Raw genomic sequence first — 25,733 nt, 5'->3', positions numbered from 1 at the left:
TGAGGGGGGCAACCTTGAGTGATCAACTCCTTTCCCCAACCCCCCAAGACTTTCAATGTGTAACTTGTAGGTAACAGTGAAGGGGTGAATGAGGTCACTGCAGCAGCCCCACCCACCAGCAATGTTCCCTCTAATTTTTCATGTGTCTGAGTGAACACACAAACTCCCTGAGCGATCCCTTGGACCACTGTGAGCGACATCAGACGTGTGCACTGTGGTCACGCCAGCATCAAATCCATCCAAGTTTCATGGTTTATTAAAATAATCAAATTACAGCATTTACATTTATGTTAGACTACTTTTAAACTGCTTTAGCCCACTTACAATGAAAATGTAAAAAAAAATCCAGCCATTGGCCTGTGTAGTATGTTAACGCTATTGGAAGTAAAAATGACTTGAACTCCAATTTCAAAAACACAACTTTCTTTTTCTTTTTTCTTTTCTTTTTTTATATATACAGCTCTGACTTGTATTATGCGTCTGTGGTCTGGGAGAGAGTCCTGTAACTCTCTGTCTGCAAAATACAGTATATAATGACCAATGTTGGGCAAATAATTATATAGTTACTCCTCAAAAAAGTAACTCAGTTTGGCAAACAACAAAGTTTTTTGCAGCTATTTTTTTTTAAATGCAGCCAATGCATTTTTAAAATAAACATTTCAAACTATTTACAGAACAATCAGCTGTTCTGCATCAAATCTGATGCCACACAAATTATTTGTGCCACTCCAAAAAATAATTTCTGTCCACTATGAGATAAAGGAGAACAACAGCCTGATACCTGCAGGCCTGACAACAGGAGATGTAGCACTGCTGTAACACCTGTAACGTTCAGCAGTCGCCTCATTGCTCTGACACACACAACAAATCTACTGACTACACTACACACTAACTACACAAGATTTGCGCTACACGTCTCAAATCTCTCACATCTCAAAGCACCGCCGTCACTCCTAAAATTTCCCCCCGTTTCTTAACAACTAGATGCCACGTTACCATATCATTTTTTGATTGGTCGACATGGTACTTTTTTGGACGAATAGGAAAGAGAGAGGGGGTGGGGGGGTTTGTTTTTGCTCACAGGTGGAGAGCGCTTTCGAGGCTTTTTTCTTATAAAACGCAGTTTTTACCGTTTCTTCCCGCAGTAAATATAAACAACGATAGTATTCAGCAAGGAAACCAAACATTGCATTCTTTTTTTAAAATCACAACTCTGGTTTTACGTGGCCTATCAACACAATTTAAAAACTGGTATAAAGTCCACACTTTTTCCATCAATTGTTTCGTCTGTCCTGCTCACATCTCCAATGGTTGTCCACGTTGTCATTAACGTGGCTTCACTCCACATCAGCTCCGGTGTCGGCACATAAGGACGCTGTCATAGCCTGTCAACGACATCGATTGGCTGCGTATACGAATGTGAATCGCTGGACTATGGGATAACGTGGGATCGTTCTAATCCCATACGGGAGCAGCCAGTCACTTACTGACTAACACTGCAAAACAGAATTGTTGACGTATTCATTTTAATTTCAATTTAGGTTAGATTTTTTTTGTGTGCGCAACACAGATTTTCTGTGCGCAGAGACCGTGCCAGCAGTGCGCAATTGCGCACGTGCGCAGCTTAGAGGGAACATTGCTCACCAGCCTCTGCTGTTCGCGAGTACGGACTTTGTAAGTTCACACGGGAGTCCAGAATTCCACAGAAAGCAGCAGATCACTCTACAATTTCTATGGTGACAACACAGCTCCAGAGTTTTCACTGCCATCCCCTCTTAATTTAACTGTGCTTAATATTTGCAATAGAAATTACAAATGTAGTAGATTAAAAAATATATAATTAAAAAAGTATCTTAAGCACTTTGGCAAAAATCAATTTTACATATCATCAGTTTCATAATGTCTAATAAGCTTCAGCACAACCACTACATGACAGAAACGAGGCTAATGTCTCTATTAATAAAATAGTACACATGTATGTCTGAATAAAAACAAACAGGTGAGATGTTAGAACACTTTTATTTGTATTTTAGTAGACACTAAAACTTACAATACACAGCTGCTGGGGTTTGGAAGAGAATTGAACAAATGTTTAAAATATAATCGGATCATTTTTGGAGCAGCCTTCAGGATCTCCATGCATTAACATGCTGTTTTTGCTGAATTTAATTATTTGTCATCTTAGATGTAATTCTGATCCAGCTGTTTAAATAAGAACAGAACATTTTACATCAGGGGATATGATGGGTGTAATTCAAAATACAGTGACCACTCTCCAAGTAAGAATTCAAGCTTAACTTTAGTCTTCACCAAACCGATTTACTCAGGAACAAATAAAATTGCCATTGCCACTTTTGAGTTAGATTTAGCTGCACCAAGTTCACAGTAGCTGTGGACTCCACTTTATTGCTCGATAAAGTGGAGCGAGAACACATCTGGGAATTTTGAGCATACTTGGGCTTGGCTTGATGCGTACTTTGAATTGATGACTGATGACGTATCACAAGTCCACGAGAACAACTGAGACAATGCATCCATGATATGAGGTTAGTTATTAATATACTGCTGCATATAGATACATTGTGAGGTTTTAAAAACCAAGCTTTAAAATGAGCAGTGATCATAAAAACCGAGAGAGGCCGACAGTGATCACTGACTTTTTTTAGGGACTTGTTGAGATTAAATAGAACAAGATACAAAGCATTAAAAAATGTTAAAAACACAACAGCCTTATTAAACGCAGAGTAATTTGGACCTGGAAGCAGGGTTCATACATCATCACTTAAAGACAGGATTGAGAAACAGCCTGAATTTACATGGGGGACCACATGACTTTAGTTGGGCCGGACCACTGAAACATCCTGTCACTGTGAAGGAGTCACATATTTAAGTGTTTTTCTATATGATGAAGAAAAAGCTCTGTGACAACTAGAGATGGCACGATACCACTTTTTTATGTCCGATACCGATACCGATATCATAAATTTGGATATCTGCCGATACCGATATGAATCCGATATAGTGTTTTTTAATCAACAAAACTGTTTTTTAAAATATCTTGCTGCATTTTGCAAGTCTGCAAGTTCATACTCAAGTTTAAAACAACAACTACACTAAAGCTATTCTGTTATACCTGTATACAAAAAAAATATTTCCTAGTTCAGCAATACTGATCAATCTAATAAACTTAGACCTACACCATCCTCCCTATTCTGGTATTTTAAAGAGTACTTAGCGTAAATATTAAGCAACCTAACTAATAGGGTTCCAACTCCCAGCAACAACAAAAATAAATAAATAAAAAATAGGGAACCACCCCTCACGCTCCACCTCATGATGCTTAATCGACGTAATCAACCTTAATTTGATGCAGTGTGAAAAAAAAATGCACAGAAATCAATTATTTTTCAAGAAATATTAAATAGATTCAACATCTTTCTTCAACAAAATTGCAGACTGCACAGATGGTACCTTCCCAAAGTAAAAAGTACTATAGCTTACTAGGGTATATATATTAGACTTAATAGTTACTATATACAGTAATTGACTTCTATTCATTTTACATCAAATTAAAACTTTGGGTGTCAGATAATTATTTATTAAAAGCTCGACATTTTAAATGAGAATAAGAAAGAAAAGTATGTCTTTGTGCCCCCTTTTCCCAGTTAATGCCCTATCGGCCCCCCTGGCTAAACTTTGCTAGATCCGCCCCTGCACAGTTACCAGCCGTCAGCTACGTAGAAAAAGATCCTGGAGTAGAAAGTAATATTAAATAAATTGTAACAACAGCTTATCAAGCTTAAACGTGCTGCTGTTGTTCAGCCGCTGGTTTCCTCTTTCTGGTGCAAAGTGGACCAAAAACAAACGAGAGACAGACTCGCGACAGAAAAGCCGATCAGCTGATCATTTAAGCAGTTTCAGGATTGAAGTAGCAGCCGGAGAGCGAGAGGCAGTCGCTCATTAAGCTTAACGTGGGAATGCTTTACAAACATTCAGAGATGGACTTACACACGTGCTTTACTTCTCTCGGGGATAACTTTGTCGGAGATGAAATGCCAGGTTGCTAGCGAAGCTCCAAATGCTATCCAGACCACCGACAGGTCCCGCATGCCACAGCCGCTCTATCACGTGACGCATACTGCTCCGACTGCTAACGTTCTGAGGTGAGTTACGGCGTGTTGCAAGTTTTGTGAGGTGCTTTCGTGATATTTAATGGATCGGATTACATTTTTTATTTTTCTCCGATATCCGATCCAGTAATTTAGGTCAGTATCGGACCGATACGTAATATCGGATCGGTCCATCTCTAGTGACAACAACAGAAACCTGTCAGCACGACTCCTTAAACTGTAAGAAATAAAATGATAGAAAAAGTTCTGATAGCTCATCAATCATCACAAAAAACTGAAATTTCTATAGTAGAAAGTGAAAAACAAACTTTTCTGTCTTCAATTGTTTATTGCTGAATGACTTTGTGTAGTATAAATGTTCATAAGGGAGGTTTGTATCTGCAGGAAAAGCTTTAAAACTATGATAATACAGTAAAAATCCAAAATGTCTGCTTGTGTTTGTCTGTGGTGACCAGCGGATCAAACAAGTTAAGAATGATAACTTATAATTGTAATTTGTAATTCTTACAGCTTTAAACGCACAGCAAGCCTGTGAGACTCGTTTAGACTCAGACTGAGCTGTTGCTCATACTTGCCAACCTTGAAGCCTCAGAATTAGGGAGACGTTCAAAAGGGGGGATTACATACACATATACAAAAAACTTGAATTTTACAGTGTTTATTTATTTAAAATTATTTATTTAAAGTAAGTTAAATGTCACTTTTATTACTGTCCAAATTCAGAGGCTGCATCGACCTAAGGACCCGGCCTTCGTGGTCTAAGTGGGCCAAGTCCTCCGAAAGGCGGGTAGGCCGTAAGTGAGCGACTGTGATGGTCTAGCGTTCAGAATTACGTCACGGGCTCTCTCAGTGGAGTGAAACTCTGCCGTCTGCTCCTTGCTATCTAAATATAACCGGACGCTGGCGTAAATTCTTGACCGTCTCACACTTCTGTTTAATCAGTTTTCTGTTTGACGTTTTTTTCAGCAGTGTCACAACCCTGGAGGAATCCTCCCGAGGGATTAATAAAGTTTTTATTTAATCTCATCTAATCTAATAACTTTAATCTCAGCAAAACCAATTTACTCAGGAACAAATAAAACACTGAAAAAGTCCAACAATAAAATTTTTAGGTTATCGAGTTACTTAAATATCATGTTTAACCTGAGTAGCGAAAGACCGCAGGGGTTTGAAAACGATGTGCCGGGAGTTTGCTATTCTTGCCGGCTCAGATATTTGAAGTTTATTCTCACCTGAAAATATGCTAAAAGTTTATTTTGTGACCCAGAAAGAGTAATAGGAGTAATCTTAAAACTAAATAGCTGCCGCCATTGTTGGAAACTGGAATTTGCTGGGTTTTGGTTCTGGGATATGGTTTTCATTTTTGTTGTCCGGGTGGAAAATCAGCAGAAATTCAGGAGAATGGTGGCTCTGGGAGATTTTCAGGAGGGGCACTGAAATTCGAGATTCTCCTGGAAAAGATTCAGGAGGGTTTGCATGTATGCTGTTGCTCTGTGTTACATGCTCACATTTCTGCATCTCTGCCATTCAAACACACTTTGTATTCACTTTGTTTGATCTAATATTCAATTATTAGTCGAACGCTGCTCATTTTACATTTTCCTGACACTCTTGTATTTAAATCGGCTTCCGTCTCTCTGTGTACCCGGCCTGTACCCAACCATGGTATGACAGTCTGTCTTTGCATGTGATTGGCTTTATGGTTCCACCCCTGTTTGCATGGAGATCAGCAGAGCTGAACATTCAGCTCCCACATTTGCTCAGGTCATTAATAACTGACATATAAAAGTGTATCAGGACCGGATGTGGCCCGCTGGCCATATGTTGGACATCCCTGCCTTAGATGCTAAGTCATGACTGAACGGGCACAAACAGCGTCATGCATGCCCAGACTTGTTTCTCACTACTTTTTGTGAAAAAAAGAAAAAACAAACAAACAAATAAACCCACTCATATGACTTTAGGAAGTCAGTTAGTATTTGTTCTACCTGCCAGCAGGTGAAAGTCATATCACATGAACGTGACAATCACAGCGACACACAATGATGTAGAACATGATAGTGATGTGCGATTTCCTTTCCGATCCAATACCAAGTAATATTCAGGGTGGTATCGACGATACTGATCCGATACCGATACTTTGTACAAAAGCTTATTTTATTCATTGTATCTTTTATTGTATCTCAAATTATAGCGTCATAGTGATTATAAGACATCAGATTACTTGTTCTTATCACTTAATAATGCAGAGTTCATCATATATAGAAATAAAAAAAAAACTGAAGTTATGCGCTATTTGAACACCTTGCCTGCCTGCAGCACTGAAGGACTCTGTGAGAGACGTCTGTCTCGCCCTAGCAGCACCTGACTCTCTCCTCCTCTTCAGTTCACCTCAACATATCCTCGTCATATTCTGTGATATGATTTACTCTGAGGTGTTTGACGAGGTTAGTGGTCTTGCCACATGTATCACAAACCACGTCGTTTGTGGATGTAAAATGACTCCACGCTCAGCCATTGTTGTGAGTGCGCACGCAAAGGGTCTGCGACACATTTATACAGCCGTATTTCACACATGACTATGAAAGGCGGAAGAGGAAGTAGTTGCTTCCAATGTAGACAATCTGAATGTTATAGTTTCTTTCCACTGATAAACTACAAATATACCCTAAATTACTAAAATATTGATATTTTAATGTGAGAATCGATTCTAGAACATAAATGACTGGTATCGGAGGAATCGATATTTCAGGATCGATCCGCACATCACTAGAATATGAGCCAACAGGCCACGTGCTGACTGTGCTCTAAAACAACGTGCCATCATGATGATGGAAACATATGATTGCTATGATGAGGACGGGTTTCATAAAGCACTTATAAATATCATCCATCCCCGTGTCTGAATTTAGCTTCAAAACTTTCAAAGAAAAGACTTTGTTTGTTCTCAGTAAGTGATTTAAACGGTATCCTCGCAAACCCATTAGTCTCTGTATCAGCGCTGCCAAACACACACACACACACACACACACACACACACACACACACACACACACACACACACACACACACACACACACACACAGACCGTCTCAAACAAACCATAAATAAATCCATTAAAAACAAATTTCAGTATCTTCTGAATCAAGAGGACTCTGTTGCCATGGTGAATCATGTTTTAATGGAGACACCAATGCTGGTAGCCCACTTATGCTTCTGTTTTGTTTCTTTTCCTCCAAGTCTGATTTGCTTTTTTTTTTTTATAAAAGCAGCAGAAGCAGGAACAGCTTAAATCACAGAAGGGGGAATAATTATCTGATAAGTTACACACAATGAAGTCTTTTGTGTTATGTTTTTTTCATTTTAAAAGAGACAGAACATCAACAAAAGCATGAAGGCTGTGTATGAATTGTTTTCATGTCCCTGAGTGAGGTAAGTATTAGATGTGCTACAACCCAGCCAGAGGCAGTACGGTGGTGCAGTAATTAGCTCTGTTGCCTCACAGCAGGGTTTGAATCCCCCACCTGGCCTTCCTGTGTGGAGTCTGCATGTTCTCTCTGGGTTCTCTGTGTTTGGAGGCTTCCTCCCACAGTCCACAGACATGCAGTTAGTGGGGTTAGGTCACCCGGTGATTCTGCAGGTGTCACTGCAAATGTTACCCTGTGATAAGCTGGTGACCTGGCCAGGGTGTACTCTGGCTCCAGCCTCCTGTAACCCTGAGCTGGATAAGCAGAAGAAAATGCATAGATCTCCCACAGAGTCAAACCAAGTACAGATACTCCTGATCTCAGCTCAGGTGTGGATGAAGCACACCTGTCCACAGAATCACACCGATCACTGCTCTGCTAACGTCTTACAATAACACACTTACAACAACACACTTACAATAACACACTTATTTATTTATGTGAAAAGGTTGCACTCTGGATTCTTTGCACATCATGTCCTACCTGGATTTTGCACTCACCCCACTCATAATCATTGATATTTCATATTTTCTAATTGTATTCTGTATCCATGGGCAGATGAATCGACATGTATATAACATATATACTAAAATAAATAAATAACATATATTCTATTTCTGCCACTGTGTTGTTTCTCGCACTGCAACCGATTCTTGATTCATGTCTGTGTGTCACTGTCTGTTCCTCCAACCTCTGGGCTGCAGCGTCTTCAGCACTAGCTGTTTCTCAGTAAGTGTCTTATTGTGATGTGGACTAGAACACACACACTGTGTGTAAGAGCTCCACAAAGCTACAGTGAAGTGTCTTAGTGCTGCTTTTCTCCTTATATTACTTTTATATTCCTTTTTTGCTCATAGAGCTCCTTATAAATGAATGTCCACTGTTCAAGTGAGGCACTCAGCAGTGTGAGGTTCAGAAACCCAGCTGTGGGTCTGATTCAAACAGTGCTTATTATAGATGCAGCCAGTAATCAGCTACCCTCTGCTCCATCACCACATCTGTTGAAGCTCCAGCAGCAGCTGAAGCAGGAAAACCTCCACCTGCCTGTGCATAAATGAAGCAGTTCTAACTGCAGCGATGCTCCACTGACTCTGATTTGTAGTGGAGGATTTTCCTGTTTCCTGTTTATTCAGGAGGAAGAGAAGATGTGTTTGTCTTTGCTCTTCTTCTCAGGAGCCAACAAAAGCCCAGCTCCATTCCTGATATGCTGGCCTTCAGTGAAAACTGCAACACTAAATGTTTTTACAGTGTCAGCATCCTCTAGAGCAGGGCTGTCAAACATAAGGCTCGGGGGCCAGAATTGGCCTGTCAAGGACTTTGATTTTCCCGCTGGACAGCTTTGGATCATAACGGGCTGCATATGTGGAAAATCAGTTTGAGAGAAAAGATAAGGACAGAAAGCTGAGAGGGGCACGAACAGACCAACAACAAAGTCAACAACAAAGACGAAAGCACGATCAGATATCTCCTGCACCGAGACGCGGACCCAACAGCTGGATGCGAAGACAGAACATGTGAGAAGAGGGAGCTTAAACAAAAACGTCTTAAACTTTTATATTGTGTATATTTAACTTCAGCTGTGCTCTCAGACAGACTGTGGAGCGGCTCCCAGCAGAACTGGGCCACTAACGTCACCTTCATGTCCCGTGTCCATGGGAGCTCTTCAACACCACCTGGTAAAAAACTATATAGGACCAGTGACTGTAATAAAGAACCCACCACTGTGTGTGGACACAAACCAGTATCTTTGGCAGTGAGGACAGGACGAGTAAACTATCTAAATACTGCAGATTTAATGAGGCTGTGCTAAATGATGAGGTCACTAAACAGGAAGTACAGAAAGATTTAACAGAATGGGTTTTATCACATGATGATGCCACAGTCAATCTGTCTATCCTGTGGGAGGGGCCTAGAGTAGGCATGAGTATTACACCCATTTCCTCCAGACTGAGAAAACAAAGCTGATCCAGAGAAACGAGAGACAGAGCAACAGCAGCCACACAGTCACGTCATTAAAGGACACGTTGACGATATATCCACATCAAAGCACACACACACTGGGATAACAAACAGGAAAATGATGGAAGAGGTGGAAGGCGGAGCAAGTCTCCAGTTTCACTAATCACAGTCCATCAGGACTGGTCATAAAATGAAACGCTCACATCGTGACAAGACGTCAACATGACAAAACTATACCACAGCCATGTTTCTGCTTGCTGTCAGAAGACAAGGACGATCCCATGAAACAGGAAGGATTTAACTATTCTGTGACATCAACGACAGCAGAGGCTGAAACACGTCCTAGCCTTCAAAATCACAGATCCCCACGGGTACACTCCAATCACTGCACCTCCACAGTGCAGCTGGAAGTGTGTACGAGTGTTCAAACACCCCACAGGGATCTGTGATTACTCTCACAGAATATGAATCGTGATACAGACATTTTTCTTTCTCTCTGGTGGAGGTTGGGTGACGTTCTTTACTGCCCTACAGCTGTGTTGGACAGAAACAACCACAGGTTTACCTTACTGAAGGTCACCATGCTCACCTGTTATCAGCGTGGGAGGAGTTTCAGGCCTTCAGACAGACGCTGCAGGTCCAGTGCTGCACCGACGTTTTTGGCTCCCGAGTCATGGGGACAGCAAAAGATTTGTCAAATGATCTGCAGGAGAAGAAAGCTGAACTTTATTAACCAGGAAAAAGATGTAGAACCACTAGATGTCAGTAAAGAGCTGCTCCTCGGCCCCATCACCGTGTGCTTGCATGCTGTAACTTCTACATCAGGTTCTAGTGCACAACAATGAACCTGCGTTCATGAACACTGAACTGAAGTGTAACACCTGAACCTGTCCAGCCGTTCTCAGTCTTTGTGTCTCCACGTCTCTGCTGGATGGACTCACCCACTGAAGCCAGGACTCAGCGTGGAGCTGGGTGTGGAAAATGTCCTGTATCATCATCATATGACACACTGGGCTCCACAGAGGCTGGCACCGGTGACACGGGTAAGCTCATGGTCACTGGGAGGCTGAGAGTGGAGTCAGTGTTGCTGTGGTTTGTCTATGTGTGGAGATGAAACACACCAGTGCTGTGTGTGCTGTTCCTCCTCACATCTGTTTGACCTCTGTCACCATGAGCTGACCTCTGCTCCTCCTGCCATCTCTCACTGAACTAACTTTGTTAAATGGAAATAAATCGTGTCCACAAAATGTTTCCTTACTAGGTGAAGGAGGTTTTATTTAAACCGATGCTTTGATTTTATTGTGAAAAACCTCCTTGAAACACGTCCGAGTGGTACAGTCTGTGGATTTTCCCGCAAACGTTGCTCTCATGCTTCCACACAGCTGTCACACAGACACATTACCAACTTCATGTCCAAACAAAGCTCCCAGATTTATACTTTTCCACGTCCACGTCCATAAATGTGAGTCTTCAAATGAAAAGCGGCACTTCCTGTTTTCATGGAAGAAATGTAAAACCACATGGAAGCTTTAAAAGTTAATGTTTGCGATGCTGTTGACGTCTCATCTTCAGTCTGGCATGTTTTATACTCATGTACGTCTTGTTTGCGTTTCTGTTATGATGTCATCATTTCCCTTGTTGTCATTCATGAATATTAATCCTGTTTTCTGTATCTGATTTGATTGTTTATCAGAAGCTGAGTACAGCTCAGGTGATCATCCACCATGTTTCCTCCAGCCTATGATCAGACTGGTGCTCCACCTGGTGGTGAAGATGCTGCTCAGCTGTTGCCATGGAAACAAAAATGGCTACGTATCATTTTGTGAGATTCAGTCATTTTAACGTGTTTAAAGGGCGAGAGATGCTGAGATCAAAAATGTGTCGCTATGGTTTCAATAAACATTTAAATAAATTCAGCAGAAAATGAGATGATTATGGTGACTCCGCTCCAGTGTTTCTAACATGGAGCAAAGACTGTGGTCACGTGACGCTGATACGGATCAGCAGAACAGACAGATGGAGGATAGAAAGAGTATAGATGGATAAAGGATGCAGGAAGGATGGAGGAAGGATGCACGAAGGATGCACGAAGGATGCACGAAGGATGGAGGTATATTGTATGGAGTACCTTATTGGGAGAGATCAGCTCAAAGTGCTGCCATAGAGGGGAACCCCTTCTTCTGTCGGCAGGCTCCATGGTAACGAGCTCTACGTCACAAGTTAAACTCCAACACGAACACTGACATGCGCATTTTGCGGGGATCCAATCCTCTTTATATATGTTCGTACATCACGGAGACACTACAGCTACGCATTGCTGCATTTGAGCCTCCACACACGTGACTTACATGTGGTCAGGTGATGGCAGCTGCGGGTTAATTTTCCTTGCGCTTCTACACTGAGGTTTACGGTAGCGCATCTCTTTCACTGATTGATCCTCCGATCAAAGAAAAAAATAATTTATGTTTGTGGTAATGACTAAACATGTGATAATTATATTTATTATATTGCACCGTTTAAGATAAAGGCTGTGTGTGTGTCTGTGTGTGTGTTCTTGTTTGTGAGAGAGAGCGACAGAGGTACCATTGTGCACAAGTGCAGAAAAACATGGTCATACATGCAGCTTCAGTAAGTTTGCAGTATTTTTAATATAGATTTGGTTGCTCTAATGTAAAAGGTAAACAACATGAGAGTGAATATAAAACATAACTTTATTGATAGAAGATGAGAGGCAACAGCTGTGATGATTTGGTGCTCTATAAATCAAATTCAATTGAATGAATGGTAAACAACTATCTACACCTCAGCCAGGGGTGGGCAAATCCAGGCCTTGAGGGACGGTGTCCTGCAGGTTTTATGTGTGTCCTTGATTAAACACAGATGATTTAAATGGCTAAATGACCTCTTCAACATTTCTTGAAGTTCTCCAGAGGCCTGGGAATGAACTAATCATGTGATTCAGGTGTGTTGACCCAGGTTAAGATCTAAAACCTGCAGGACACCAGCCCTCGAGGCCTGGAGTTGCCCACCCTTGCCTCAGGCTGAGGTTCAGTGTCTGATCCTGGGTCAGGCAGATCTCCCTGGTTGCAATGAGACGTGACAAAGTGACAAACGAGCAAAGAGAGAGAGGGTGGGACATGAACACTAGAACAGAGACGTAAATGGGACAAGAAGGTGTTTGGAGATAACAAGAAGAATGGAAGTATGAGGTCTGAGGTCTGGTCCTTCTAATAGAGACACATTTCCTTCACCACAGAACGACTAGTATGTGTAACAGACTCTGTAATCCTCACTGTGATCAGTGCTGTCGGTCCAGATAAGAGGACATGTTGGATCTCTTATTGTTTAATGTCCATATTAAGCAGCTGCTGATTCACTCTCATCGCTTGAGGAATCTGTATTTTGCAAATCAAATTTTTGTGACATATGGGTGACATAATAAATAAATAAAACAAATATCATAATAGACCTGTATGTGAAGTTAGGCTAGTTTTTTCTTTTTGATTAGCACCTCTTAATCAACAAACTAATACTCATTCCTAGCTTGCACATGAAAAACCTAAGGCTGCTAATAAACTTTTTTATTTTAAAATCATAAAAGCATAGAAAGTTGAAATCCCCTAAAATATTGAAACTTTGGTTGTCAAAGACCAAGTTTGATCAAACGTATCTTGATTTTTAAGCTAAGTCAGTTCTGAATGTCTAATTTATATGTGGTTTGCTTATTCGGGCTACTTGGCTAAAACATATTTCCAAATTATCAACTAGCTAACCAATATTAGCATCATTGTGAAATAACTTTTTACATTCAGACAGAAAATGCTGAAATTTAGATTTTTGGTGTACTTTTCCTATTCAACAGAAACCTTAAGACATAGATATAAGAAACTTAAAATAAATCTAATCACTTTTCATACCTTTAAAGCTGCTCCTCATGCTGCTGTTGTCCGGCGCACTCGTCCATAGCTGCATTCAAGACCTATGGTGAAATGCACCTCCCCTCTCTGGCCTTTAGGCTATCCCTGCTCTGTCCCTCTCGACTCTCTCACACACAAAAACTCCAGACCTGCATTCACCTCTTCCCTCTGAACCACCTGCCCCACAGCCATACCAAACCATTTATTTTGATCTTTTTATCTTTAAGTTCTTCATTGTTGTTCATACACTGAGGGCCATGGGAGCATTGCAAATTTAAATTCTTGTACATGCTCTGTGCATATGGTCATTACGGTGGCCCCTAGAGACAAAACACATACAAAATCCAAAACACTTCTTTGGAATTAAAGGATTATTATATTTCATTTTTCAAAACCTCTGAGTTTTAATTACTTTTGTCTCTAGTTTTTGGTTCTTTGTTGCCTTCATGTTTGTTTCATTTTTGTGTACAGTCTGTGAAAATAAAAGCAATGTTGTTCAAAGAACGTGTAGGATTTACAGGGAGTGCAGAATTATTAGGCAAGTTGTATTTTTGAGGAATAATTTTATTATTGAACAACAACCATGTTCTCAATGAACCCAAAAAACTCATTAATATCAAAGCTGAATGTTCTTGGAAGTAGTTTTTAGTTTGTTTTTAGTTTTAGCTATTTTAGGGGGATATCTGTGTGTGCAGGTGACTATTACTGTGCATAATTATTAGGCAACTCAACAAAAAACAAATATATACCCATTTCAATTATTTATTTTTACCAGTGAAACCAATATAACATCTCCACATTCACAAATATACATTTCTGACATTCAAAAACAAAACAAAAACAAATCAGCGACCAATATAGCCACCTTTCTTTGCAAGGACACTCAAAAGCCTGCCATCCATGGATCCTGTCAGTGTTTTGATCTGTTCACCATCAACATTGCGTGCAGCAGCAACCACAGCCTCCCAGACACTGTTCAGAGAGGTGTACTGTTTTCCCAAATCTCACATTTGATGATGGACCACAGGTTCTCAATGGGGTTCAGATCAGGTGAACAAGGAGGCCATGTCATTAGTTTTTCTTCTTTTATACCCTTTCTTGCCAGCCACGCTGTGGAGTACTTGGACGCGTGTGATGGAGCATTGTCCTGCATGGAAATCATGTTTTTCTTGAAGGATGCAGACTTCTTCCTGTACCACTGCTTGAAGAAGGTGTCTTCCAGAAACTGGCAGTAGGACTGGGAGTTGAGCTTGACTCCATCCTCAACCCGAAAAGGCCCCACAAGCTCATCTTTGATGATACCAGCCCAAACCAGTACTCCACCTCCACCTTGCTGGCGTCTGAGTGGGACTGGAGCTCTCTGCCCTTTACCAATCCAGCCACGGGCCCATCCATCTGGCCCATCAAGACTCACTCTCATTTCATCAGTCCATAAAACCTTAGAAAAACCAGTCTTGAGATATTTCTTGGCCCAGTCTTGACGTTTCAGCTTGTGTGTCTTGTTCAGTGGTGGTCGTCTTTCAGCCTTTCTTACCTTGGCCATGTCTCTGAGTATTGCACACCTTGTGCTTTTGGGCACTCCAGTGATGTTGCAGCTCTGAAATATGGGCAAACTGGTGGCAAGTGGCATCTTGGCAGCTGCACGCTTGACTTTTCTCAGTTCATGGGCAGTTATTTTGCGCCTTGGTTTTTCCACACGCTTCTTGCGACCCTGTTGACTATTTTGAATGAAACGCTTGATTGTTCGATGATCACGCTTCAGAAGCTTTGCAATTTTGAGACTGCTGCATCCCTCTGCAAGATATCTCACTATTTTTGACTTTTCTGAGCCTGTCAAGTCCTTCTTTTGACCCATTTTGCCAAAGGAAAGGACGTTGCCTAATAATTATGCACACCTGATATAGGGTGTTGATGTCATTAGACCACACCCCTTCTCATTACAGAGATGCACATCACCTAATATGCTTAATTGGTAGTAGGCTTTGGAGCCTATACAGCTTGGAGTAAGACAACATGCATGAAGAGGATGATGTGGACAAAATACTCATTTGCCTAATAATTCTGCACTCCCTGTATTTAACTGAATAGTGGACATTGGTTGCACAAAAATGTTTTGCTTTGACAGAAACTTAAACAACTGAGTTAAAACAACACAACTATTCATATTCAATAAACCTTTTGTGCTGATAAAACGTGATTGAAACATATTTAGATGAAATAAGTGGAGCTCTTGGAATATTTAAATCCTTCGCAATTTTGTCACTTTATTCCAACACTATACAATAACTTTTACCCCAATAGTACTTGGTCCCTTAAGTACTATATGTTGTCTTCATATTACATAATCTTCAACAGTCTAGTTAACTTAAAACGTAATAGATTTATAACAACTTTCACTCCACTCTCTTATCTTCATCGGCGTTGTGGGGGAGCTGGGGCCTATCCCAGATGTGATAGGGTAAGTGGAAGGGTACACCCTGGACAGATCGCCAGTCTATGACAGGGCTAACACATACAGAGAAAAAAACATTAAAATTAGTTTAGAATGACATATTAACCTAGGCGTAATAACTGCAAACCAGATGGAACCCACTGCCCAATTGTGGATTTGAACTCCTTCTCCTACTTCTTGCTGTGAGGTAACAGTGCTAACCACTGCACCACCGAGCTGCCAGTATATGTGTCGCAAAAGTATTAAAACTATGATTGCAAGGTTTGATGCAGCATTTTTTGTCCTTGAGAGGTTAAACCACAATAAATAGCAACAGCATACATGTGATGCGTGCATAGTTGTCTGCCTCTTATAACTCCAGTGTTTTTCCTGTTGTTTGAAATCTTGTGTGATCTTGTGAATTTTGTGAGTCCGGGCAACTAACCACTCTTACTAGATTGTATCATGTCATCTGAACAAGAATAAATGAAGTTGTTAAATTTCATACAAATCCTGCATGATTTAATTACGTTCATCAGAGAAACGTAAAATTATTTTGTACCAATTAAAAGTTAGACTTTTGTAACAACCACCCAATTTCCTTTTTTTTGTTTGTGGAGTGTCACTGTAAAGTGCTTTGACAGGATATCACCAGCAGGTGGAAGCCCAGTCAGACCGACAACACACAAGGCCTTGACTGTGACCTCTGACCTTTAATAAGGGAAAGCTTCTTTAAATCTATCTAAGTCATGCACAGTGATCTTTATGTCATTAAAATGTCTCAAATGGGTGAAATCACAGAATAAATGTTAGAAACTTTCCACTGATAAACAAACTGCTGTTGGGCGTGGCCTTCTCACTCTCTCTATCTCTCTCTCTTGTCAAGTCTCGGAGTACTCGAAACATTTAAATGACTTCCTTTGAGAGCAACAGCAGATTTCCCCATCATTGATTTTCTGAGTCTGTTATTTCGCTGTTCTGCTGAATGACAGAAACAAATAGTTTAAAACTCTGTCTCTGGCTCATCATGTTTCCTTGTCGTTGAAGGAAAACATCACGAGGTGAAGGAATGATGAGAGGTTTTCATACAGCTCTCTTATCATAAAGGATGCTCCAGTGTTTACTCTGCTAATAGAGGTCATAAAGGAAACACCGCTGCATGTTTCCCTGTTATTTAAAGAATCAAAACAGCTCTGATCACAACTACTGTTTTTCGGGTTTTCCATTGAGTCATAGTTCCTGGTACCAGGTACTTTTTAGTATCTGCTCAGCTGGGGTTTCAAACAATCTGAGAAGGTATTAAAATGTCACCTTATCAGACTGCATGCCACCGATTGGCTGATCAGTGGCATCACTTGATAAGTCATGAGAACATCTCATTCATAAGTATCCAATCCGCCATTTTAAAACGTCAGTGTTGTGCCGAAAAAGTCATTGTCTACCAAATACAGATTTTCAGTATATGCCAAAAAAGGATTTCCCATATTTAAACAAATGTACATGACCTATAATACGTGAAACACATTACAGATGGATATAAGTAATGATATCATGTCATTTTGAGCCACAAACCACGTTCCTGTCAGAAGGCAGAAGCTGCAATCAGTTTTTGTCAAACTGATGTATCCTTTATTTATCGAGTTAAAAAGTCTAATTTAAATTAAAAATGTATTTTTTGAAGTAATCTGGCCAAGAGGATATCAGGAATTACAAAAATATAACACTAGCTTTATAAAGGTATATGTTATGTTAAAATAGGCAATTTTTAAATTTGCAAAAACTGTTCACTAACATGTATTTACAAATATAAGTAAAGACATTACACATAAAAAACTACAGACAATCACTTTTGGCACAACTGTCAACAAGAGAAACAGCTACATAAAATAACAGTGTAGTCCCCGAATTCGACGAATAGCCACAGACAGAGTGAAAATGAGTGTTGTTTGGGCCACATGTGGCACAAATGTCACAGCACTGCTGACAATTTACATATAAGAGGGGAAGATGTGGCTGAATTGATACAGTCTGATTTATCCAACTTGTGAAAGCAAGTGTGAGCCAAAAATTACACACAGGCAGCTTGCTGAGGAAACTCCCTCTGATCCAGCTGAATCATCTCTGCTCTGGAGTTTTTCTTTAAAGCATATTTCAGTCTTTCATGAGATGTGTTATCCTGATGACATGATGTTGTGATTTGGCGCTGTATAAATACAATTGAATTGAACTGTAAAACACTAAGAGCAAAGCTATAGAGAAAAAGAAAAAAAGACCCAACAAAAAAACAGGTTCGAGCTGACAACGCACTACTGAATAAACTCATCTGATCACATTTTTAACATCCAGAGTTTGTGCTCAGGCACTTAAACGTTCTTTAGGCATCATTTAAATTTAAATGATAAACTTGTTTTAAAGGAAAAAAATGATTCAGCAGATATTTTTGAGAGAGCTTGGATGGTAGCTGTTCTCCATAAAAACCACTTTTGCTTTTGAACTGTGCAGCAGTGGCGCTTATGTACAATCCAGGCCCTGAGGTGACGGTTGATGATTGCCTGGTTCCTTTCAGAGGTCGCTGTCCCTTCAAGGTGTACATTTTAAGCAATCCAGGGAAATGTGGATGTAATGTTGGACCCAAGAAACATAAGCTGGAGCGAATATGATGACAGCAGAATTTTTATTTAATACTGTGGTTTTTACTGGGACACAGACACACCCGCTCTCTCTCTGCTGTCACGTCCGCTTCCCTCCTCCGACTGTCACTGCCAACATATAAAGAGACACAATCACTGTCAGATCCCAGCACACCTGTTCACCCCGCCCCTGTGCCACCCCAGGAGCTCACTGCGTCACCCCTCCTCTGCAGCTGGCCAGAGACCACACCCACGCCACAGTGGAATAAAGGTCTGGGTAGCATGTGACGCCAGGAGCAGCTATGCCTGAAATATGCAGGTATACACGGGGAACCCCAGTAGTGGAGGAGCCGACGAAAACCAGGGCGTGTGTGTTGTGCTGGACAAAACAACCAGTCTCCAAGTGCATAATACCACATGTGACAACCAGAGATGGGCAGTAACGCGTTAACGCGTTACTGTAATCTGATTACTTTTTTCAAGTAACGAGTAAAGTAAGGGATTACTATTGCAAAAATGGTAATTAGATTACCGTTACTTTCCCGTAGGAACGCTCAGTTACTGCGTTACTAAAACCGTGATTTTTTTGCGAAAATGTCTCATGACAATGACGTAAGCGAGTGCCACGTTCGTGCAGCGTGAGGGTTTAATGGGAAACTCACAGAGAAACTCGCGGATTCTTCCACTGACCGCTCCGGCACACCTGCACCAGAGCACACCTCTGCCTACCCTACTCCTGCTTTACAGGTGAAAATAGAGCAACAGGACCGCTGAGTCTTTGACTTTATTTATGTTCTGCCGTGTTTTACTTGCATCTATTTGAAAGAGTGAGTGTAAACAAAAAAAAAATATTTTATGTGCTGGAATGTGCAGAAAATAGGTTTAAATGTTAAACTAATTTCTTCAAGTCAGAGAATGTTGCATATAATTAAATTTTTGCTTGATGCATAAAGTTAAAAGATTAAAACTAATAAAACAAGTTTTAAAAAGAGACTTTTCCATTTGATTACATTTTGTATGATGGATTATGCAGAAAAAGTAGAGGAAGAGAGGCACTCTCATCAACATGTGCTTTCACTGACACACACACACTTGTGTTGGATTTTCCCACGGAGAATAGAAATGTCATCCCGATGAGCACGCCACACAAAGACGCCGCGGTCAGCACCACAGAGGACAGGAAGCCCCTTATAATCCAGGACTACAAGAAGAACAAAGGAGCTGTTGACTGCCTTGATAAGGTAATGTAAAGTTTCATCGATCCTGCATGTATTTCATTTTCATTTATGTGAATCATAGCATTTTGTGTATGACAGATTCAATATGTTCCCAATCTCTTATTTATTGTTCCTTTTATTGCAGTTTACTGGCACATACACCTGCAAGCTAATGACAGCTCGTTGGCCTGTGGCACTGTTCCACAAGATCCTTGATGTGTCTGCTTTCAACGCATATGTGGTGTGGACAGCCATCAACCCAACCTGGAATCAGGGGAAGCGTTTCAGGAAGAGACTTTTCCTAGCAGAGCTGGGGAAAGCTTTGGTGACTCCTCTTATTCAACGGCGCCAGCACATTCCCCGCACACCAGCCTCTGCCAGTCTGGTGAAGAGTGTGCAAGCCCCAGCCCCAGCCACTGGCCTGGCTGCTCTCCCCCAACACAGACACGAGCAGAAAAGGAAGCGCTGTGAGCTCTGTGCCCCGAGAGACAACAAAACAAGCCTGAGATGCTGCAAATGTGATGCCTATGTTTGCAAGGCCCTCACCTGACTGTCACATGCCACACATGTGCATGATACACACACACACACACACACACACACACACACACACACACACACACACACACACACACACACAAGGCTTCATGTTGAGTTTGGTCTTTGGTTTTTCATTTACTTTCATTTATTCGTTTTGTAATATGTTTTCAGTGCCCATTTGTATTTTTACTGCAGTTAATTCATATTAATATTATAATATTAAACACTACTTTGAGACATTGTTCACAGATGAAGAATGTTGAATAAAAGATTTGTTGGTTGTTGTGCTGATTTAAGAGCAGTTAAAACTGGCTGGTCAATTTTGAAGAATGGGAACACTAAAGTAAGGGGCGGGAGGTGAACACGACAGGAGCGTTTAAAGGGACAGTTCACCTGTGTGCACTCTTTAATCTTCTCACCATTCAAAGACACACATATTTGTAACTGTGACCTGTTTAGTTTATAGAGCTGGGATAAGCTTTATTCCCTGTGTCCCTGAGACCCCCGTGATAGTAATATATGAGTCTTTGTGTTACTTTACTGCTAATGTACATATTGCAGCTGATATTTACTGACCTAGAGCAGTAGGAGCAGGCCTACACATTACATCTTAAGCCTTAGCACCGCAAATCATATAAATAAAGGGACATAAATGTGAACTGCTGACAGTTAAATCTCTTCTATAAAAATATCAAAGATTATAGATGTGACCTGGCACATGGTTTACAGGTTAAGCAAAGTGAAGTGTTTTCTTTATGCAATGTAATATCTATAAAGTGTTAAACAGTCCTGATAAATCTGTGCAGCTCTGTACTCGTCTGGACTCTATTTATCCCCATTGCAAGACCAAAGAGGTGACTTTACCTTTAGTAATGTGAAAGACGTGACTAAGACTAAGTTCCAGTCATAGTCAGGTGTGTGTGTTTGTTTTAGTGTTAATTAAGGCTTGTGTGTTTTTTCTGCCAACATTGCCAATGTTCACGCCTCCTGTCAGTCAACATTATTGCCTCATAGAACACAAGGTAAGAGCAGAATAAATGTCATAAACATTGTCCATTTGAAGCTGGAGATTTTTCCTTCTTTTAATTCATATTAACTTGTTAACAATAACAAGAAATTCCCTGGATTTACCCACTGTGAGATAAAGTCACTTGTTGGATTGTGAGTTTAACTTTGCGCACTTTAAGACTAAAGGAATGAGGAAATAAAAGGAGATGGTAGTGGAACTTTTTTAAATATGCATTTGAAATTCTAATCAGTCAGGAACTAGATTCTCAAGATTCCAGTGTAATTAGATCTTCATGAACACGAGCAACAGCATACCAGAAGAACAAAGGCTTGTATAATCACTTCTCTAGAAAATAACCATGGCTAGTATGATCATCTCTCATATGGACTATTGTTTCACGTCCTGGTCACTTGCTTGTCCAACAACACTTAAAACTATTGAAAACATTTATAAAAGAAGTTTAAAACTACTTGACAAAAAACCGACTTCCAACCACCACTGTCATGTGTTAAAAAAACACAAATTACTGAACTTCAATAACTTAGTGAAATTTAAAAGAGTGTGTTTAATATATAAAGTCTCACGCTCCCTTGCTCCACCACCACTAAAGGAGTTCATTAGGCATAAAGAAAGCTCAGACAGGACCACTCGAGCTACAACCCGAGGAGACTTGTTTATACCCCACAGACGGACAGCATTTGGGCAGAACGTCCTTTCTGTCCAGGGTGGCCATCTGTGGAACAGTCTTCCTCAACCCATTAGAGAATGCTCGACATTCAACTTGTTTAAGGCAAAGGTTAAAAACTGGTTATGGACAAATCAAGTGTGTGATCATGTATAAGTTGTACAGTTTTAATGTTTCATTTGGGAACAGAATGGTGTGTATGTGTGAGTTTGGTGATGGAGTTTTTATTATAAGATAAGATAGAACTTTATTAATCCCTCGGGTGGGTTCCTCTGGGAAATTCGGTTTCCAAAAAAGCACAGCACCGACAGAAGTTACAGTTACAGAATGTTATATATATATATATATATACACACACACACACACACACACACACACACACACACACACACACATATATAAATACAGAGACAAATATAAATAAAATATACGAAGGGGATAAATAGATTATGAATGAATTATGAATTTTTTATGAATTATTATGTTTATTTTTTATGTTTTATGGACAACAGATGGAAATTAGCCCTTGGCTATAATCTGGTATGTTTACATTCATGTAATTTTTTTTTACATGTAATTAACATGCACTTTCCTAAATAAAAAAAAAGTAGACAATAAAAACACACAATCCACAAAAAGAGGTTGTTGCAGGAGTTTTTGATAAAGATGTGCTTTTCCTCTCAGTGGGCTGAGAGAACAACAGTGCACATTAGCTTTAACTCTGTTTTGAGACTTGAAAACAAAAATTTATATATTTAACTCTCCAAAAGTTGATTCTGTTCATTCAGACGTAGCGTTTTGTAGGAGAAACGTTTCATCTCTCGTCCAAGTGACTTCTTCAGTCTGTATTTAACTGTTTAATAGGAGAGGACTCTCGGGTTGGACTTCCATTGTCATCTTTCCAGTTTCCTTGGGAGTCCTGGAAACTGGCTTTTGTTCAGAAGGAGAGCGATAATTTGAATTCGCAAATTTTCTGTAGATCACAAAACCAGCAACAGTAGCAACAAGAAGCCCAGCAGAAGCTGACAGACCAACCATCAGTTCAACAAATCCATCCTCTGTGAGTCCTCGTGGCTGACCTGCAGGTGAGAAACATGCGTGAGGTGCTGTCAGACATTATCAATTAATAAATGGAAGAAGCAGTGAAAGATCATAGTAAACTTTGGAATTTGTTTGTGTTAGTTTCTAATTTGTTTGTAAATTGTAACATCACTGATCAATAAATTTACATTAAAAACACTTGACACGATACTTAAAATGAAACCAATTTAAAATCATATAAACAGACTTCTGATCTTCTTACAATGGTTTTAAGGTATGATGGCTTTTGCTTTATTAAAAAAGAAAAAAAAAGGTGCATTGTGTAGATTTCATCTAACTTAGGCTAAAGATGCCAAAACGTACTTATAGATTTAACTTTCAGCTGCACTACATGCTGGGCTTCAGAAACTGCTCTCTTACGGCGTCCAGCGTGAGTGCCTACCACATAACACTCATATGTTCCAGTGTCATTAGTGGTGGTGTTGAAGAGAATGAGGGACACATTTCCATCTTTAATTTGTGGATCACTCAGCTTCACTCGGCCACGAAAGGATGGATGCTGGATGTTTTCATAGAGGCGATTTTCTCGGTAGAAGAAAACATGCAGATTTGTTCCCACATCTCTCCTGATCCATGATAACTTTTCGATTTTACCGATACTGGAATCACAACACTTCAGTAGTGCATTCTCTCCAGCTTCTACAACTTGTTTTTGGTCTAAGTCAAACAGAAAAGAAAGAAAGAAAATATTTATATAAAGCACGTCACTGTCAAATGAGCCTTTGACGCTTTGACAGTTTAACGTTCTCTTTCCAGAAGAAATATATCTCTGAGCCATAAATGTACAATGTCACGGCGGTGCTGCTCAACCTTTTTTTTAATCTTATATATCCATTCCACCAAGAACCAGTAGTATAATAATTAACTCCATTTATACTATTATACTCCATGTTAGTGTTGTTCTTAATTCAAATGTCAACATTTTTTATCTACAAATGAAATGCAATGACTGACTGTTCATAATCCTTTAAAATTAAATTATCATCATATCAGTTGTCAAGTCTACCTTGGAGTGACTCAAAATACCTGCTTAGCCTGAAGTAAGCAACACAAGTTTCTTGTTAACAGCAGGGGAAAAACCCGAACAGGAAATTCGTTTTTTTTTCTTTCAATCCAGTAGATAAAGGTCGAAAGTAGTAGAGGTAAAAAAGAAAGACAATAATAGGCAGACACTGCTAGTGCTTAATAAAATATAAAACAATATAAAGTTTAAATATACTGTTTCATATCATCAAGCAAAAATGCATTACAGAAGGAGAGAGGGAAGAAGCACAAATCATGCACGTATTTGACATTTGGTTTTACTGGTCTTAATAACTACTGGGTTATAATCAGTGTTGGGGAGTAACGGAATACATGTACCGCCGTTACGTTTTGGGGCATGTATTCTGTATTCTGTAACGGAATACATTTTAAAAGTAACCTTCCCAACACTGGTTATAATGACCTTTTTGAAGACATCAGTGACAAAGTTATTTTAGAACGGTTACTTGAGTTATGAGAGCAACTGTCAGTATACTACAGAAAGCACAGCTTGACCTGAAAAAAAATATTTCAATTAATTATTTTCTATATAATTTTCTAAACTTGTTTGCGTATACTTGTGCTGTTCAGCTTACCATCGAGAGCAGAAGCAAATCCCCAAAAATATGTAGTAAGGAAAAAGCAGAGGAAAGGTGTTAAATCCATGGCTGTCACTGGCTGTGTGGCACACTTTGGGGATGTGGGAAATGAAGACACAAACGTTGGACTCTTTGTGATGAACAGTGCATTTATTTACAGTGGTGTAAATAATTCACACAAAAAACTGCCGTGCACTCCCTTGACTCCCGTGTCGTGCCGTCTCCAAAAAGTCCATGTTTTTCTTTGCTCCCCTGTCTCCTCTCTCTGGCCTTTCACACTCCTCCTGGGGGAGACAGCCATAAAGTAGTGATGGCCCGCTTGAAGCTGACGCTCCGGTGCGTGTGTCGAAGCTTGATTTGTTTGGCCAGAGTCACGTGATCAGTGACGTCCGATGCTTCATTTAGAATCTGACTGCCTCGGTATCTGATTCAATGGTTTATAAGGAAGCGAATCATTCGCGGGATTTGTGGAGTGTTTTGATGGTGACAGATAGCGAACCACTGATATTTCTACTGAGAGATTTGGAGCCAGCGAGGAATAGAGTAGGTTCTGTTGTGTGGGAATATTTTGAGTTGATTTTGGTCAATCGGGTGGGTTTTCCAGCTTTGTGTTCTTGTTGTTTGCTTTTGTTTTGTGCGTGTTTATTTTATCTGACAACGGGACAAACTTAAAATGTCAAAAATCTGCTTTTCATAATATAAATATTGTGGCGAGCTCAGACAAGGAGGAGACGGAGGTATCGTTTGGTCGTGCTTCCCGTGAGCTAGCCAGGGAGCACAGCCGTTTTGCAGAAAAACACACTGCCGCTACCTAACTGCTCAGCGCGGCAACAACACCAACACACAGGGCGCCCTCTGACCCCGGAAGGACACACCGTCGCAGCGAGAGGGCGTCACCCGTCACCATGGCAACATACACAAAACATAACTGTACAAACAGAACCCCGAACAGCCCTGAGCCGCTACAATATCATTAAATAACTTTAGAAAGACTTCTATTTGACTCTTTACATTTAATGTTATAA

The 25,733-nt window shown here is 40.2% G+C and overlaps 1 protein-coding gene and 1 long non-coding RNA gene across 2 annotated transcripts; one reads left to right on the top strand and one right to left on the bottom strand.

The window, feature by feature from the left end:
* Positions 1-19,580: 19,580 nt before the first annotated feature.
* LOC309695950 (uncharacterized protein) lies at positions 19,581-20,359 on the top strand. Its single transcript, XM_082516978.1, has 2 exons — positions 19,581-19,775; positions 19,897-20,359. Exons 1-2 carry the CDS (start codon positions 19,668-19,670, stop codon positions 20,299-20,301), a joined length of 513 nt encoding a protein of 170 aa, XP_082373104.1. The 5' UTR covers positions 19,581-19,667; the 3' UTR covers positions 20,302-20,359.
* Positions 20,360-22,494: 2,135 nt separating this feature from the next.
* On the bottom strand, positions 22,495-25,017 carry LOC309696581. Its single transcript, XR_014273548.1, has 3 exons — positions 24,706-25,017; positions 23,390-23,743; positions 22,495-23,064 (listed from the first exon to the last, which is right to left on the bottom strand). It is a non-coding gene; the product is annotated as an uncharacterized lncRNA (long non-coding RNA).
* Positions 25,018-25,733: the final 716 nt, after the last annotated feature.

The sequence above is a fragment of the Aulonocara stuartgranti genome, assembly GCF_965226115.1.
Source record: "Aulonocara stuartgranti genome assembly, chromosome: 3".
Classification (NCBI taxonomy): domain Eukaryota; kingdom Metazoa; phylum Chordata; class Actinopteri; order Cichliformes; family Cichlidae; genus Aulonocara; species Aulonocara stuartgranti.
The sequence above is the reverse complement of the archived record's forward strand: the minus strand, read 5'-3'. Positions and strand labels throughout refer to the sequence as shown.